Source organism: Balaenoptera borealis, assembly GCF_965194805.1.
Source record: "Balaenoptera borealis genome assembly, chromosome: 20".
In the NCBI taxonomy this organism is placed as follows: domain Eukaryota; kingdom Metazoa; phylum Chordata; class Mammalia; order Artiodactyla; family Balaenopteridae; genus Balaenoptera; species Balaenoptera borealis.
This window is the reverse complement of record NC_138879.1, coordinates 34,498,948-34,512,144: the sequence shown is the minus strand read 5'-3', so window position 1 is coordinate 34,512,144 and position 13,197 is coordinate 34,498,948. Positions and strand designations below refer to the sequence as shown.

Sequence of the window (13,197 nt, the reverse complement as noted above, 5' to 3'; positions counted from 1 at the left end):
CATTCCTCCCGTCTCCTTGGGCATCAGAGTCCCCCACCAGCGGCCAGCAGGTGCCCTAGTTGTGGGGAGATGCTAACTCCACGTCTTCCCACACTGCCATCTTGACCCCCTCTATTTTATATATAGTAGTGTGTATATGTTCTCAAACTCCTAATTTATCCCTCCCCCCAACCTTTCCCCTTTGGTAACCATAAGTTTGTTTTTGAAGTCTGTGAGTCTGTTTCTGTTTTATAAATAAGTTTATTTGTGTCATCTTTTTAGATTCCACATATAAGTGATATCATATGGTATTTGTCTTTCTCTGTCTGACTTCACTTAGTATGATAATCTCTAGGTCCACCCATGTTGCTGCAAATGGTATTATTTCATTCTTTTTTTATGGCCGAGTAACATTCCATTATATATACATATCCCATCTTCTTTATCCATTCCTCTGTCGATGGACATTTAGGTTGCTTCCATGTCTTGTCTATTGTAAATAGTGCTCCAATGAACACTGGGGTGCATGTATCTTTTCCAATTATGGTTTTCTCCAGATATATGCCCAGGAGTGGGATTGCTGGATCATGTGATAGTTCTATTTTTAGTTTAGTTTTTGTTTTAAACATCTATATCGGAGTATAATTGCTTTACAATGGTGTGTTAGTTTCTATTGTATAACAAAGTGAATCAGCTATACGTATACATATGTCCCCATATCTCCTCCATCTTGCATCTCCCTCCCATCCTCCCTATCCCACCCCTCTAGGTGGTCACAAAGCACCAAGCTGATCTCCCTGTGCTATGCAGCTGCTTCCCACTAGCTATCTATTTTACATTTGGTAGTGTATATATGTCCATGCCACTCTCTCACTTTGTCCCAGTTTACCCTTCCCCCTCCCCATGTCCTCAAGTCTATTCTCTACGTCTGCATCTTTATTCTATTTTTAGTTTTTTTAAGGAACCTCTATACTGTTCTCCATAGTGGTTGTACCAATCTACATTCCCACCAACAATGTAGGAAGGTTCCCTTTTCTCCACACCTTCTCCAGCATTTATTGTTGTAGAGTTTTTAATGATGGCCATTCTGACCAGTGTGAGGTGATACCTCATTCAGAAGGGATTTCATATTGGCATACTCAGCCTACAATCTGCTCGATTACCTATCCTACAGCATAGATAGACCTCCATAAAGTGTAACTAACCTTGCAACTTAGATGGCCCTAAGTCAGGGGCACAATTCCTCGTGAGAAATACACTTCTTGTTCTTGCTATCATTGAAGACGTTGCTCCCAAGACTTCTGCAACAGTGAACTACATCTGCCAACAAAGTTGGAAAGAGAACAGCACAAATGAAAAGGTCAAGTTTCTGAAACGAGAAAATGTGGCAAATTTTCATGCACAGATGCGGCAAAAAGTGGGTATCACTGAATGGTGAAATCCCAGTCAGAGCCAATGAGGAAGGTAAGCCCCTGGAACAAAGCAAACTCAAGTGCAGCTCAGGGACTGCAAAATCTGGAGGAGGTCCATTGTGTTCATTCCTCATTCCCGCTCTGGAGTACCAGTCAGCCAAACAACTAGCGAACCCTGAAGGCCTACCCTGTACCAGGGCCACAGGAAGTAATCACTAGAAGACTGAGGATCACAGAGCACGGGTAAAGGGCTATGAGACTAAGTAAGGGGGCTCCTAATTTCCCAGGGGAATCAGGGAAGGCTTATGAGAGAAGGTCAGGTTTATGCTGAAACCTCAAAGATGAGTAAGAAAGTAGCTACGTGGGGAGGGGCAGGAGGTCTTTCAATAAGAAGGACACATGAAAAGTTCAGTGTTGGGTGTTGAAGAGTGGAGAGGGGAAAGGCTTCTTCCCTGTGTCTGGCTTTAAGTCTTCCTGAAGACTCAGAGCTCTTGCCCCACTTTAATTCTCCGCAATGAGGAAGCCTGAGTTATCTGATGGGTATATGTTTTGTGGCAGTCTCAGCCTATTGACAGTGATGCTACCTATCTGCTAGGAATGCCTGCGGGCACTCACCTGGGCCCCTGCTACTTGTGGTGAGCCTACTCTTTCCCTATTGAGCCAGTGTTGTGGCTGGATTAGCTCTTGTGGTTCTGATCATGACTGCAAGATGCACCTCACAGGAACCCTCAGGGAACTTTGAAAAAGCAAGGTTGATTACTCACAAGCCCTGGAGGGTACAGGCATGCCCGGGGCCTACATACTGAGGTCATGGATAAAGAGAAAGAGAGTGCATACCTGGGTTCTGCCTTTACTGGGGTCAAGGTGGGGTGCCTAGGGTTGCATGAGTTCACTCTTTATTGGTTAATTTAGAACACAGGATTGGGAATGAAGGAGCAGGAAGGGAAAAAGCAGGATCACTCAAGCGGTCAGTCATCTAGGTCACCCAGGGCTTTCTAAAGGGGGAACTTCATAGGTGCGGTGGCCTGGCTCTTTATGTACTTGTGTAGCTGGCAATGTGTTTATTCAATCGAAAGTTTACTGTCAGGCACCTACATTACAATCAAATAAGCTAATTGTCAGGCACTTACACTACAATATCATCCAAAGTTTAGTGCAGGAAATAGCACTGTAGATATTTTGGGTAGAAAAGGATTTATCAGTATCAGTGCTCACTACTTCATTGGAAAGACTGGAAGGAGGGAAGAAATGGCTCGAGGATAGGATCTCCAGAGGTGAGTCCAAGAACATGGAAGAACTCATCCACTACTGTAGCTCCTACCACTGGAACACTGATTTAACATAGACCACCATAGTTGTAAGTCAGGGACCAGGAGCCCTCAGGCAAGAAGATGCCACCCCAAAAGATCCTTCATACACAGGAAGAATGGGTACTGGAACGCTGCTGCTGAAAAATCTCACGATTCTACAACCTGGCTTGCGAGAAAAAAATAAAAACAAAACCCAAAAGGGCCACCATCTAATTTCCACCTTATTTACAACACGAACCCTAGCTACAAAGGCATCTGTGAGTATAGTTTTGGCTTTCTGACCTCTGCACTCCGGAAGGTGCCTATGAGGGTGGGCTGGCAGTTAAAAGCTAATTCATAGTGTTCATCACACTGGGGCACAGATGGTGGTCTACATTTCTTGGCTGGGTAGAGTCAATCTAGCATGAATGCTGGCTTGGGGGGATTTGGCTTTCTTTTTCCCTCTCTACCAGGATGAGCAGGAGGCAGTGTCTGCCCTACACACTGTACCTTTCCCTTGGATGGGCTGGTCCAAGGTCAAGACTGGGGATTTGGAATTAGCAAGTGCGTTCTGATTCAAACACTAAGCTATGTCCTCCAATTTATTTTGGTTTTCTTATCTGCTGACTTTATTGTGTTTTCAATTGTTTCAGAACTTGGGTAAGGAAGAGGATACAATTTATAGGGCCCTCTCCAGAACCCAACTTCTAATAGCACTGCAGTGAAAAGAGAAAGGGGTAGAGACACCAATGAGGCTGAAGAGGGCCCTGATTCTATTAGGCCTTTGGGTCTGGTTAAAGATTTTGGACTTGAACCTAAGGCCATGGGGAAGCCCATTCTTCCACCTCAGGAGTGTGAGGCATGAGGAGAGCCTGAAAGTCTACACATCACCATACTTTCTGCTCTGACCCCTCTCATGACAAGAAGAGTTCTGAGGTGAAGAAAGACAGAGGGAGGTATGAGAAAATGAGTGCTGGCCCACCTGGTAGACAGTCTCTCAATAGCTCTCAGCGATGTCTGCTTCCTGTATTCAGGCCCTTGTGTAATTCCCTCCACTTGAACGGGGCAGGACATACTGACTTGCTTCTTAAGAATAGAATAGGCAAAAGTGATAAGACGGCACACTGGGATTCGGCTATAAAGGACGGTGACCTGTACCTTGCTCACTTTCTCTCCCTGATTCTTCTCTCTCACTTTGCCACGTCATGCGCTGCCCTGCGGAGAGATTCACATGGCTAATAACTGAGAGAGGCCCTCAGTCCAACCGCCTGTGATGAGCTGAGTCTTGCCAACAATCTCATGAGTGAGCTTGAAAGCATATCCTTCCCCAGTTGAGCCTTGAGATGACTGCAGCCCTGGCTAATACCTTGATGGCAGCCCCAGGAGAGACCCCAACTTGACCTACAGAAACGATCAGATAATAATGTTCTAAGTCACTACATTTCTGGGTGATTTATTATGCAGCAATAGGTAACTAATACTAATCCATCAAATAAGGAGTCCCTAGGTCTCTCTGGACTTTACTTCTTACCAAAGTGGTTGGTCCAAAAAAACAAACAAAGAAAAAAACCAAAGTGGTTGGTCCATCCTGCAGCAGGTGACCACAACAAAATCTAGGTGCCTCTGCCATTAGTGAATAAGGGCCCCAAGGAAAGTTCCCAATACAGACAGTCCACGACTTACAATGGTTTGACTTACAACTTTTCGACTTCAGATGGTGCAAAAGCAATGTGCATTCAGTAGGAACCATACGTCAGATTCTGAATTGTGATCCTTCCCCGGGCAGCGATACCTGGTACAACGCTCTCTTGTGATGCTGGGCAGCAGCAGCCACAGCTCCCAGTCGGCCACATGATCATGAGACACTGACAACCATTCCGTCTTTCACTTTCAGTACAGTATTCAACAAATTACATGAGATATTCAACAGTTTATTATAAAATAGGCTTTGTGTTGGATGATTGCGCCCAACCGTAGGCTAATGGAAGTGTTCTGAGCACGTTTAAGGTAGGTTAGGCTACGCTACGTAAGCTAGGTAGGTTAGGTATATTAAATGCAGTTTTGACTTATTTTCAACTTACGATGGATTTATCAGGATGTAACCCCATCAAAGTCGAGGAAGATCTCTTCTTATTGCTCAAGATCCCAGCATCCACTTTCCTTAGGCACCTGAACAACTAAACAGACCATATGGACCCACAACATCCAATCTTCCAGAATAAGAACTAAGGGGACAATCTAAAAATTAACCAAATGAACAGGATGGGGAATGCGATTATTCTGTAACTACCCTCATTCAAAGATAAGTATACATAAACAAGCAAACATAATAAACATGAAAAAACACACACACAACCAACCTCAACCAAAAGGGAGGAAATCAACACAAAATACAAAAGATAGATGAAACAGATGAGAAACATTCCTTGGAAGGTTTGTACTAGGAAACTAAACACTTTGCTGCCTCTCAAGGAAATTAAAGCAAACACTGAGTTCATGAAATAAGAAATTAAGAAACAGATGAGAAGACAACAGTTAATAAGGTGAAACAGCAGCTGGCATAACTAGGAAAAATCAATTTCCATCCTCCAAAGGTCATAGAATCTCCAGTCTTCTGGGCCACTCTAATCAGAAACATAGAGGAAATTTAATTCCAGAAAACAGAGTTCGGCCAAGGCAAGTTGAAACATTACAAAGACTATAGTCCACCTCTTCTCAACTGGCCACCCACACGTTGCCCGAAACCCCATTTAATCTCCAAATAAACACAAAAACAAAGCTATGCTTCTGCTTAACATGACACACTATCCCTCTTACAACCAAAACCATTCTAACCTCATCCCCAGGGGAGCATCAGGGTCCCTTTTTTGTCTTTGGATAACGTTCATTCTTTTCCTAGCTGATTCACACTCCTGTTTTGACATCTTGTAACTTAAAATACTTACATATAAAGTGATTATGAGCACATCTCAGGTTAGATGATAGAGATTGAGAGAGGAGATAAAAAATTTTTGGTTAATATTTATTAAAATATAGTCACATCAAAATAAGGAAGAAATACTTTAAACTATTAGAGTCCTCATTCTACAGCTGGTCACAAGGCCACAGTTAGTGTTTATAACTATCATCTACTGCTCATTCCATATTTCTTTTGCCCTCAGCAAACACCTCCGTTGTCATAGTTCCTTGCCTGGTGGAATGACTCAAGCCCTTTGTGAAGGATCTGGGACATTAGCAGTCTAAATTGGGTTGTTGTAGTTTTCCACTGATCTTTTGCTTGTTTGTTTTATTGACATATAGTTGATTTACAATGTTGTGTTAATTTCTGCTGTAGAGAAAAGTGATTCAGTTATATACATATATTCTTTTAATATTCTTTTCCATTATCGTTCATCATAGGATACTGAATATAGTTCTCTGTGCTATACAGTAGTAGGACCTTGTTGTTTATCCGTTTTCCATTGATCTTAATCAGAGGATATGGGAGTACTAAGAGGCACCCCAAAGGGTCTCCTGCAGTACCCCTTCTTACTCCCACCGTGCAGCAGCAACTCAGTCTCCCCTTGATAGTCAGGTCTATCACCCCAGCCAGTACTCTGCCTATTGATTCAGTGCCCAAAGAGGCCAGATGGCAGCTTCAAGTTCCAATTTAATGCAATCTTCGCTGCGTCTCCTGGTGAAAGCATTTCTCCCTTTGTAATGAAGATCTCTACACGAGCAGATGCTAAAACTGCAGAGATGGGAAGCAAAACTTTGACTATTGGATCATTAGGGTTAATACTGAGAGGATTGACTTTCATATTTATCCCTTGATTCCTGAACTTTTTTTTTTTCTAGAGATAGATTAGTAACTTTTTTTTTTATTTACAGTTTTTTTTTAAATTAATTAATTAATTAATTTATTTTTGGCTGTGTTGGGTCTTTGTTTCGTGCGAGGGCTTTCTCTAGTTGTGGCAAGTGGGGGCCACTCTTCATCGCGGTGCGCGGGCCTCTCACTATCGTGGCCTCTCCTGTTGCGGAGCACAGGCTCCAGACGCGCAGGCTCAGTAATTGTGGCTCATGGGCCCAGTTGCTCCGCGGCATGTGGGATCTTCCCAGACCAGGGCTTGAACCCGTGTCCCCTGCATTGGCAGGCAGATTCTCAACCACTGCGCCACCTGGGAAGCCCTGATTCCTGAACTTCTGAATCCAGGGTATGGGAGAAACATAACGCTGATTTAGAGAATTTACCACAAACTGGAGGACACTGCCCCAGCCCTTGCAAGATGTCACCACCTATTCAGCAATATAACTGAATCTTCAAAAAGTCATTCAATTGTCTGTCAAAGTAGTTGCTTCGAGATGACGAAGACTAGGGTTGGACCAGTGAATTCCAAGAGCATGAACCCACTGCTGTATTTCATTTGCTGTGAATACCATGATGATGGACGAGACATTCTGCAAGGCCACAGATGGTAGTTTTGGCAGAAGCATTGTGGGCAGGGAAGGCAAATCTATGTCCAGAGCAAGTGTCAGCTCCAGTAAGAGCAACTTGCTGCCTCTTCCAAAATGAAAGTGGTCCAATGTAATCAACCTAACACCAGGTAGCTGGCTGATTCCTTGCGGCAATGGTGCCACATCAGGGGCTCAGCGCTGTCTCTGCTGCTGGCAGACTGGGCACTGAGCAGTAGCTGTAGCCAGGTCAGTCTTGGTGAACACACGTTCATGTTGCTGAGCCCATGCATAGCCTCCATCACTGTCACCAGGGCCACTCTGTTCACAAGTCCACAGAAGCTGCTGGGGAAGGGGGCTGTCTGATGTCTACCAAATGGGTCATCCCATCCACCCGATTTTTAAAACCTTCCTCTACCCTTCAGTGAGCATTCACATGGAACCCAAATATCTTCAGGCTCTGCCAATCAGAGAGCTCTATCCTCAGACCTTTCGATTTTCCAGTTGCGCTCCTTCCAGTTCAACGACCCAACCAAACCATGACTTGGGGCAGACGCTTTCTTCTGGCCATCTCTCTTTGCAGGCAAAATAAACAGGTGCACTGCGCCCAGGTCTGTCCAGTGGGAGGATTTCCCTTCACCACCTCCTTCCAGGGCTGTCCCAGAGAGGAACTCCAGTGCCAAAGCTGTCCACTTTCAGGTGATGCATGCCTATCACATAGAACCATCTACAAACCAAGCCTGAGACTCTCCTTCCTCAGTCAACACATCATAGGGAATCCCATGAAGGCATGGGTGTGGGTTGAGAGAGAATACAATGTAGCAGGAACAGAGGCCTTAGGCAAGTCTGTGAATTTGCTATAGGATCTTAGGGCAAGAGACTCACCTCCTCAGACAGGGATGGAAGGGCTGCTTCCAGTGGCAAAAAAGCTTTGAGGTGCCAGGTTCATTGGAATCTGCCCATATGACATATCCTAATGTTCAAACTTGCACTCCTTCCCCCCAAATACCTTAACCTCTAACAAAAAGACTCTGTGAGGTTGGGAATTCAACTTGTGTTGTAATTCAACGCCCGAAGGACTCGTAAGACTCAGCAACTAGTTATACTCATAGTTCAATTTTTTTCCAGCAAATCATACCTGGCAGAAGCAGCAGGAGAACGATACGCACTGGTGGAGTCCAGGGGGACCCAGCACAAGCCTCTGGCCTTCTTCCCCGTCTACACAGGAGTACAGGAGCCCTCTCTTCCCAACAGCAAACCAAACTGTGGGGAAAGCGTGGAGTACCACCCAAGGAAGCCTGTTTTAGTATCAGGTCAGAAGGGGCTGGTCACGCAGGCGTAACCTGTTAGTAACTCTTTCCTCACACACTGCAGGACGAGGCTTCGGGTTTGGTTTTCAAAATCTCAGCCCCACAACTACAGGAAGTGGTATTTGTTTCAGGGCTATCATAGAAGCTATCAGGTCCCTTTGCAGATTTGAGCCATGAATTAAAACTCAAAAGTCCCGAACTCATCATTTTAATTTTAAAGAAATGTTACAATTTTTTGACTGAACAAGTATGCTTTTAGGAAATTATTTTAAGAAAATGATAAGGATGTGTGTAAAAATGTAACTAACAGGATAAATCACCAGAGCACCGTTTATAAAAGCGACAAACTAGACACTGCTTATGGGAAACAACTGGGCATTTGGTAGGTAAATTATGGTACATCCATAAAATGGAATGCTCAGCAGACATCATACTGATGGGTGAACAAAATAGACTGTGAAATAACATAGCAATGATTGTGTTTTTTGTAAAAAATATATATTGTATATATAGCAAAAAAAGATTTGCAAGGATAAACACTTAAGTGGTAACAGTGCTTATCCCTGGGAAGGGAGCATATGAGTATTCATTTTGCTCTTTGTTTGCCTGTATTTCCTGTTTTTTCTATAAATCGCATAACTTGCTTTTGTAATAAGAAAATGTTAATCTATTTCAACCCTTCATTTTGATGAAAACAAACCCATTTTTTTAAAACTTAGTTTTCAGAAGCAGTAATGATTTCCAAGTTGTCACAAAGGCAATGATTTTATCCTCTGTCGAAGCTGATGGGACCCTTCACAATCACAGCCCAAGTCAGGTTCTCCCCCGGAGTCAGATTCGAAGGGAGAAGAGTGGTTCCTACACCTTCAGGGTGCTTGCTTCGGCTTCCGTGCCCCGAGGCCAAGCAGCTCACCTCCAGCCCAGGCCATCCTATTCTTGCTGAGTCACCAGCCTCATCATCTGCAGAGCCACGTCTCCTTGGTCGGAAGGAACCTGGAAGCAAGCAGTATCCGCATTAGCACTCCTGGTTCCACGCCTGGGGCTGGGGTCAGGGCCATCATCCCGAGACAGAGCTGGGGGGGCCAGCTCTGTGCCAGCAACCTGGGAGGACAGCTGCACCTGGGTGCCACTCCTCAAGAGAGCGTCCCTTCTGTGAAATGACCCTACGCTGGACAAATCCTCTTCTGGGCCCCCACCTGCTGGGCTGCAGGGGTCTAGAGAAGCCAGCATTTAGGAAGGAATTTCCTATTCCATTTGGGGCTGATCTGTTGATTTCTTTCTTTTCTTTTTTTTTTTTTTGGCCACACCGAATGCAGGATCTTAGTTCCCCAACCAGGGGTGGAACCCTCGCCCCCTGCAGTGGAAGCGCGGAGTCTTAACCCCTGGACCACCAGGGAAGTCCCTGTTGATTTCTTTATAACGGCTGTGCTTATGTTACTAGGATCCAGACTGTTCAAGGAAGAGGGAAGATTGTAAATACTTTAAAGGATTCTCTGTGTAGGAAGGGTCCCAGCGTGGAAGGGAAACTAACAGCAAATCTGTAAACCAACAAGACCCTTTGGGGCACCCCTGCTTTTACACGGTTATTCAACTTTTTGTTTTCCAGTAAGATTTTTCAAATAATTCTTGTAAAAAATCTCCTTCCCACACACCATCAAAAGGGGGAGGGGCATGGGCCTCAGTTTGTCCTCCACAAAGATGGGGGTAGAGTAGATGGCTCCAAGTTCTGAAATTCTGCGGCTCCATGATTCTCTCACACTCCTGCCCTCGACTCTCCTGCCAGGCTTGGTCCCCAGGAGGCACAGGCACAGTGGGGTATGCCAAAACGACACTTAATCAACTAAAGAGGAAGTGGTTGGGGGATGATTTAATAACAGTCTCCAACAGCTATTTTAAGGCTGCCCCCAACTGATGCCTTGTTCTACTGGTGACAAACCAAGAGGAACCGGGCCTGAACTCCTCACACCAGTGACAGCCCACAGCTGCTTCCTCCTGCCTCCCCCTCCTCTCTGACTCCGCAGAGACCCTTTCTTGAAATAGTGTTGTGCTCTAAGACCTCCTACTGCCTTTTCCCAGTCAACACCGAAGGTACTCAGAGCCATGACAAAATGCCTTCTTAACCCTGTGTCCTGCTGCCTTGTCCACTGTCTCTTCGGATCAAGTTTATTAAAAGGGTGGGCTACTACTTCCTTCCGGTTTCTTAAGGGAAGTTGTGTTCTCTCCCTCACTGCTCATTCATTCGCTCTGTCCTTTCCGTGCTGGCTTGAGCCTGCCGATCCACTAAACATGCTTTTGCCACAATTACCACCAACACCGGTGCACCCAAATCACTGCTTACACTTCAGTCCTTTATCTGAGCTCTTGGCAGCATTCGACACCACTGGCCCCTCTCTGCTTTGGGGATGTCCCTGGTCTCCCTCCTACTTTTCTAGCTGTTCTCTTCTCAAGTCTCATTTGTGGGTCCTTCTTTTTCCTCCTGCCTCTTAAATACTGGTGTATCCAGGGCCCTGACCCTCGCCTTTTCCATATTTGACTCCCGAATCTCTATCTCTAAGGACAAACATTTAACTCCAGACCCACAAATACACAGTTTATATAGTCAATTGCCTATGGACAGCCCACTCGGCTGGTCTATAGACAAACAGTTACCAAGTCCTGCTTATTCTCCCTTCTAACATCAAATTCCTCTATGTCTCTCCCGTCTGCATTATCATAAAAGCATCTTAGATCAGCTCTCTGCTTTAGTCTTGTCCCACGTCCTCTATGGCTAGAATGTTATTTCTTAGACAAATCTGGTAATTTTACTCCTTTCCTTAAAACTCCCCAGTGGCACATCATTGCTTTCAGGGTAGGTCTAAGCTCCTTACAGAGGTATGCAAACTCTCCCTCTCCAGCCTCATGTCTCCTCAGTGATCCGGAGACAACCCTCCAAGGCCGCAGTTGCCTGAAGGCGCCTCTGGACTTGCAGGCACTGCTCTCTTTGACCCCACACCTTCTCCTCTTTACCCAGCTAACTCCTGCCCATCCTTAGGGCCTTGTCTTTGACCCCCAAGCCTGGGCTGGGCCCCCTTCCCAGGGCCAAGCCCCATCTTGGGATTTCTCACCCCATGTTACTAGAGTCTCTTTGCCTGTCTGCCATTCCGGTCCATGAGCTCCTGGAGGACAGAGATGGTGTTATCATCCATCTGAGTACTCCCAGTACCTGGCACAGGGATGAGTGGTTATGAGACACTCAAATGTTTGCTCAGTGAATAAAGGAACCAAAGAGTATCTTTGGTTTCTCTCAAAGCTTGCAGCATCTTCATTTCTGGGAGGTTCTTAAGAGAAGACTAAGGGAAGGGCTTTCCTGGTGGCACAGTGGTTGAGAGTCCGCCTGCCCATGCAGGGGACATGGGTTCGATCCCTGGTTCGGGAAGATCCTACACACCACAGAGCAACTAAGCCCGTGTGCCACAACTACTGAGCCTGCGCTCTAGAGCCCGCGAGCCACAACTACTGAGCCCACGTGCCACAACTACTGAGGCCCGCGCGCCTAGAGCCTGTGCTCCGCAACAAGAGAAGCCACCGCAATGAGAAGCCTGCACACAGCAACGAAGAGTAGCCCCCGCTCACCGCAACTAGAGAAAGCCCGCGTGCAGCAACAAAGACCCAATGCAGCCAAAAATAAATAAATAAAATAAATTTATTAAAAAAAAAAAGAAGAAGACTAAGGGTCAGAGAGGTTGAGGACAAGTTATCCATGGTCAAGATACCTAATAAATATTGTGAGAACAAGTATACCATATACCCAAGCTCCCACTTTCCTCTAGATCAGGGTTTCTCAACCTTGACACGACTAACGTTTTGTGCGGCACAATTCTCTGTGGTGGGGGGCCGGCCTGTGTGCAGCAGGATGTTTACCAGGATCCATGGCCTCTGCCCACCACATACCAGTAGCAACCTTCCCCAAGCTGTGACAACCCCAAATGTCTCCAGACATCCCAGAAGTCCCCTTGGGGCAAAACTGACCCCAGTTGAGAACCACTATTGGTAACCCCCAAGTCCCTCAGCACTTCCTTGGCGGTCCAAGTGAATGCTCTATGATGTGCTCACTGTGCAAATGAAGCTTTAAGGCCAGTTCCTCAGGCCCTCCTTTCTAGCCAGACAGCTGTCCCTCAGCCCCTTCTCTGTGGAGATTCTGTCTTAGCACAATGGCGCCAAGCCTTACCATCCCTCCCACAGATCTCCTCCAGGAAACTGCCATCTGGGACGAAAGGAGAGCCTGCATTTAAATGGCTGGACCAAAGCATAACCATGAGGGAAACACCTGGGCCCCTTCTGCTTCCTGGGCATCCCTGCCTTTGGCTCCTTTGCAGGTAGTCTGTGTGTGTATGCGTGTGCACGTGTGTGCATGTGCTTGCATAGTGTATTCATCCCTCCATAATCTCCCTCAGCCCAGGGAAAGCTACTCAGTCCACCTACAGCCTAAGGGAAAACACCGTGTTCGCTAGGCAAGTGCAAGAGTGCTGCAGCCTCCGTGCCCGTCTTTGCAGGTGAAGCCTCTTCTGAATTGAAGTTCCAGAGCCACCACTCCTCACAAACACTTGTACTCTGCACTGTGCTCAGCCTTACAGACCACCGAGCTCTGATTTCGCTCCCTGAAAATGTCAGGGAAAGACGATTTCTCCCTCCCTCCCTCAGGACAAGTTGTTCCTTCAGGACAAACTGTCCAGAGGAAAGTAACATTCAACGCATTTAACCTAAAGAGCAGAGGATAGAGAACCCAGCGTTAAGTCT

General features: G+C 45.9%; 1 protein-coding gene across 1 annotated transcript in view; it reads right to left on the bottom strand.

The window, feature by feature from the left end:
* Positions 1-8,613: 8,613 nt before the first annotated feature.
* SCPEP1 (serine carboxypeptidase 1) overlaps positions 8,614-13,197 on the bottom strand; it is a 35,770-nt gene continuing 31,186 nt past the window's right edge. The window contains exon 13 of the mRNA XM_082371897.1: positions 8,614-9,414. Within this exon, the coding sequence (XP_082228023.1) occupies positions 9,352-9,414 (63 nt within the window). The 3' untranslated portion in view covers positions 8,614-9,351. The remainder of the gene's footprint in view (positions 9,415-13,197) is intronic.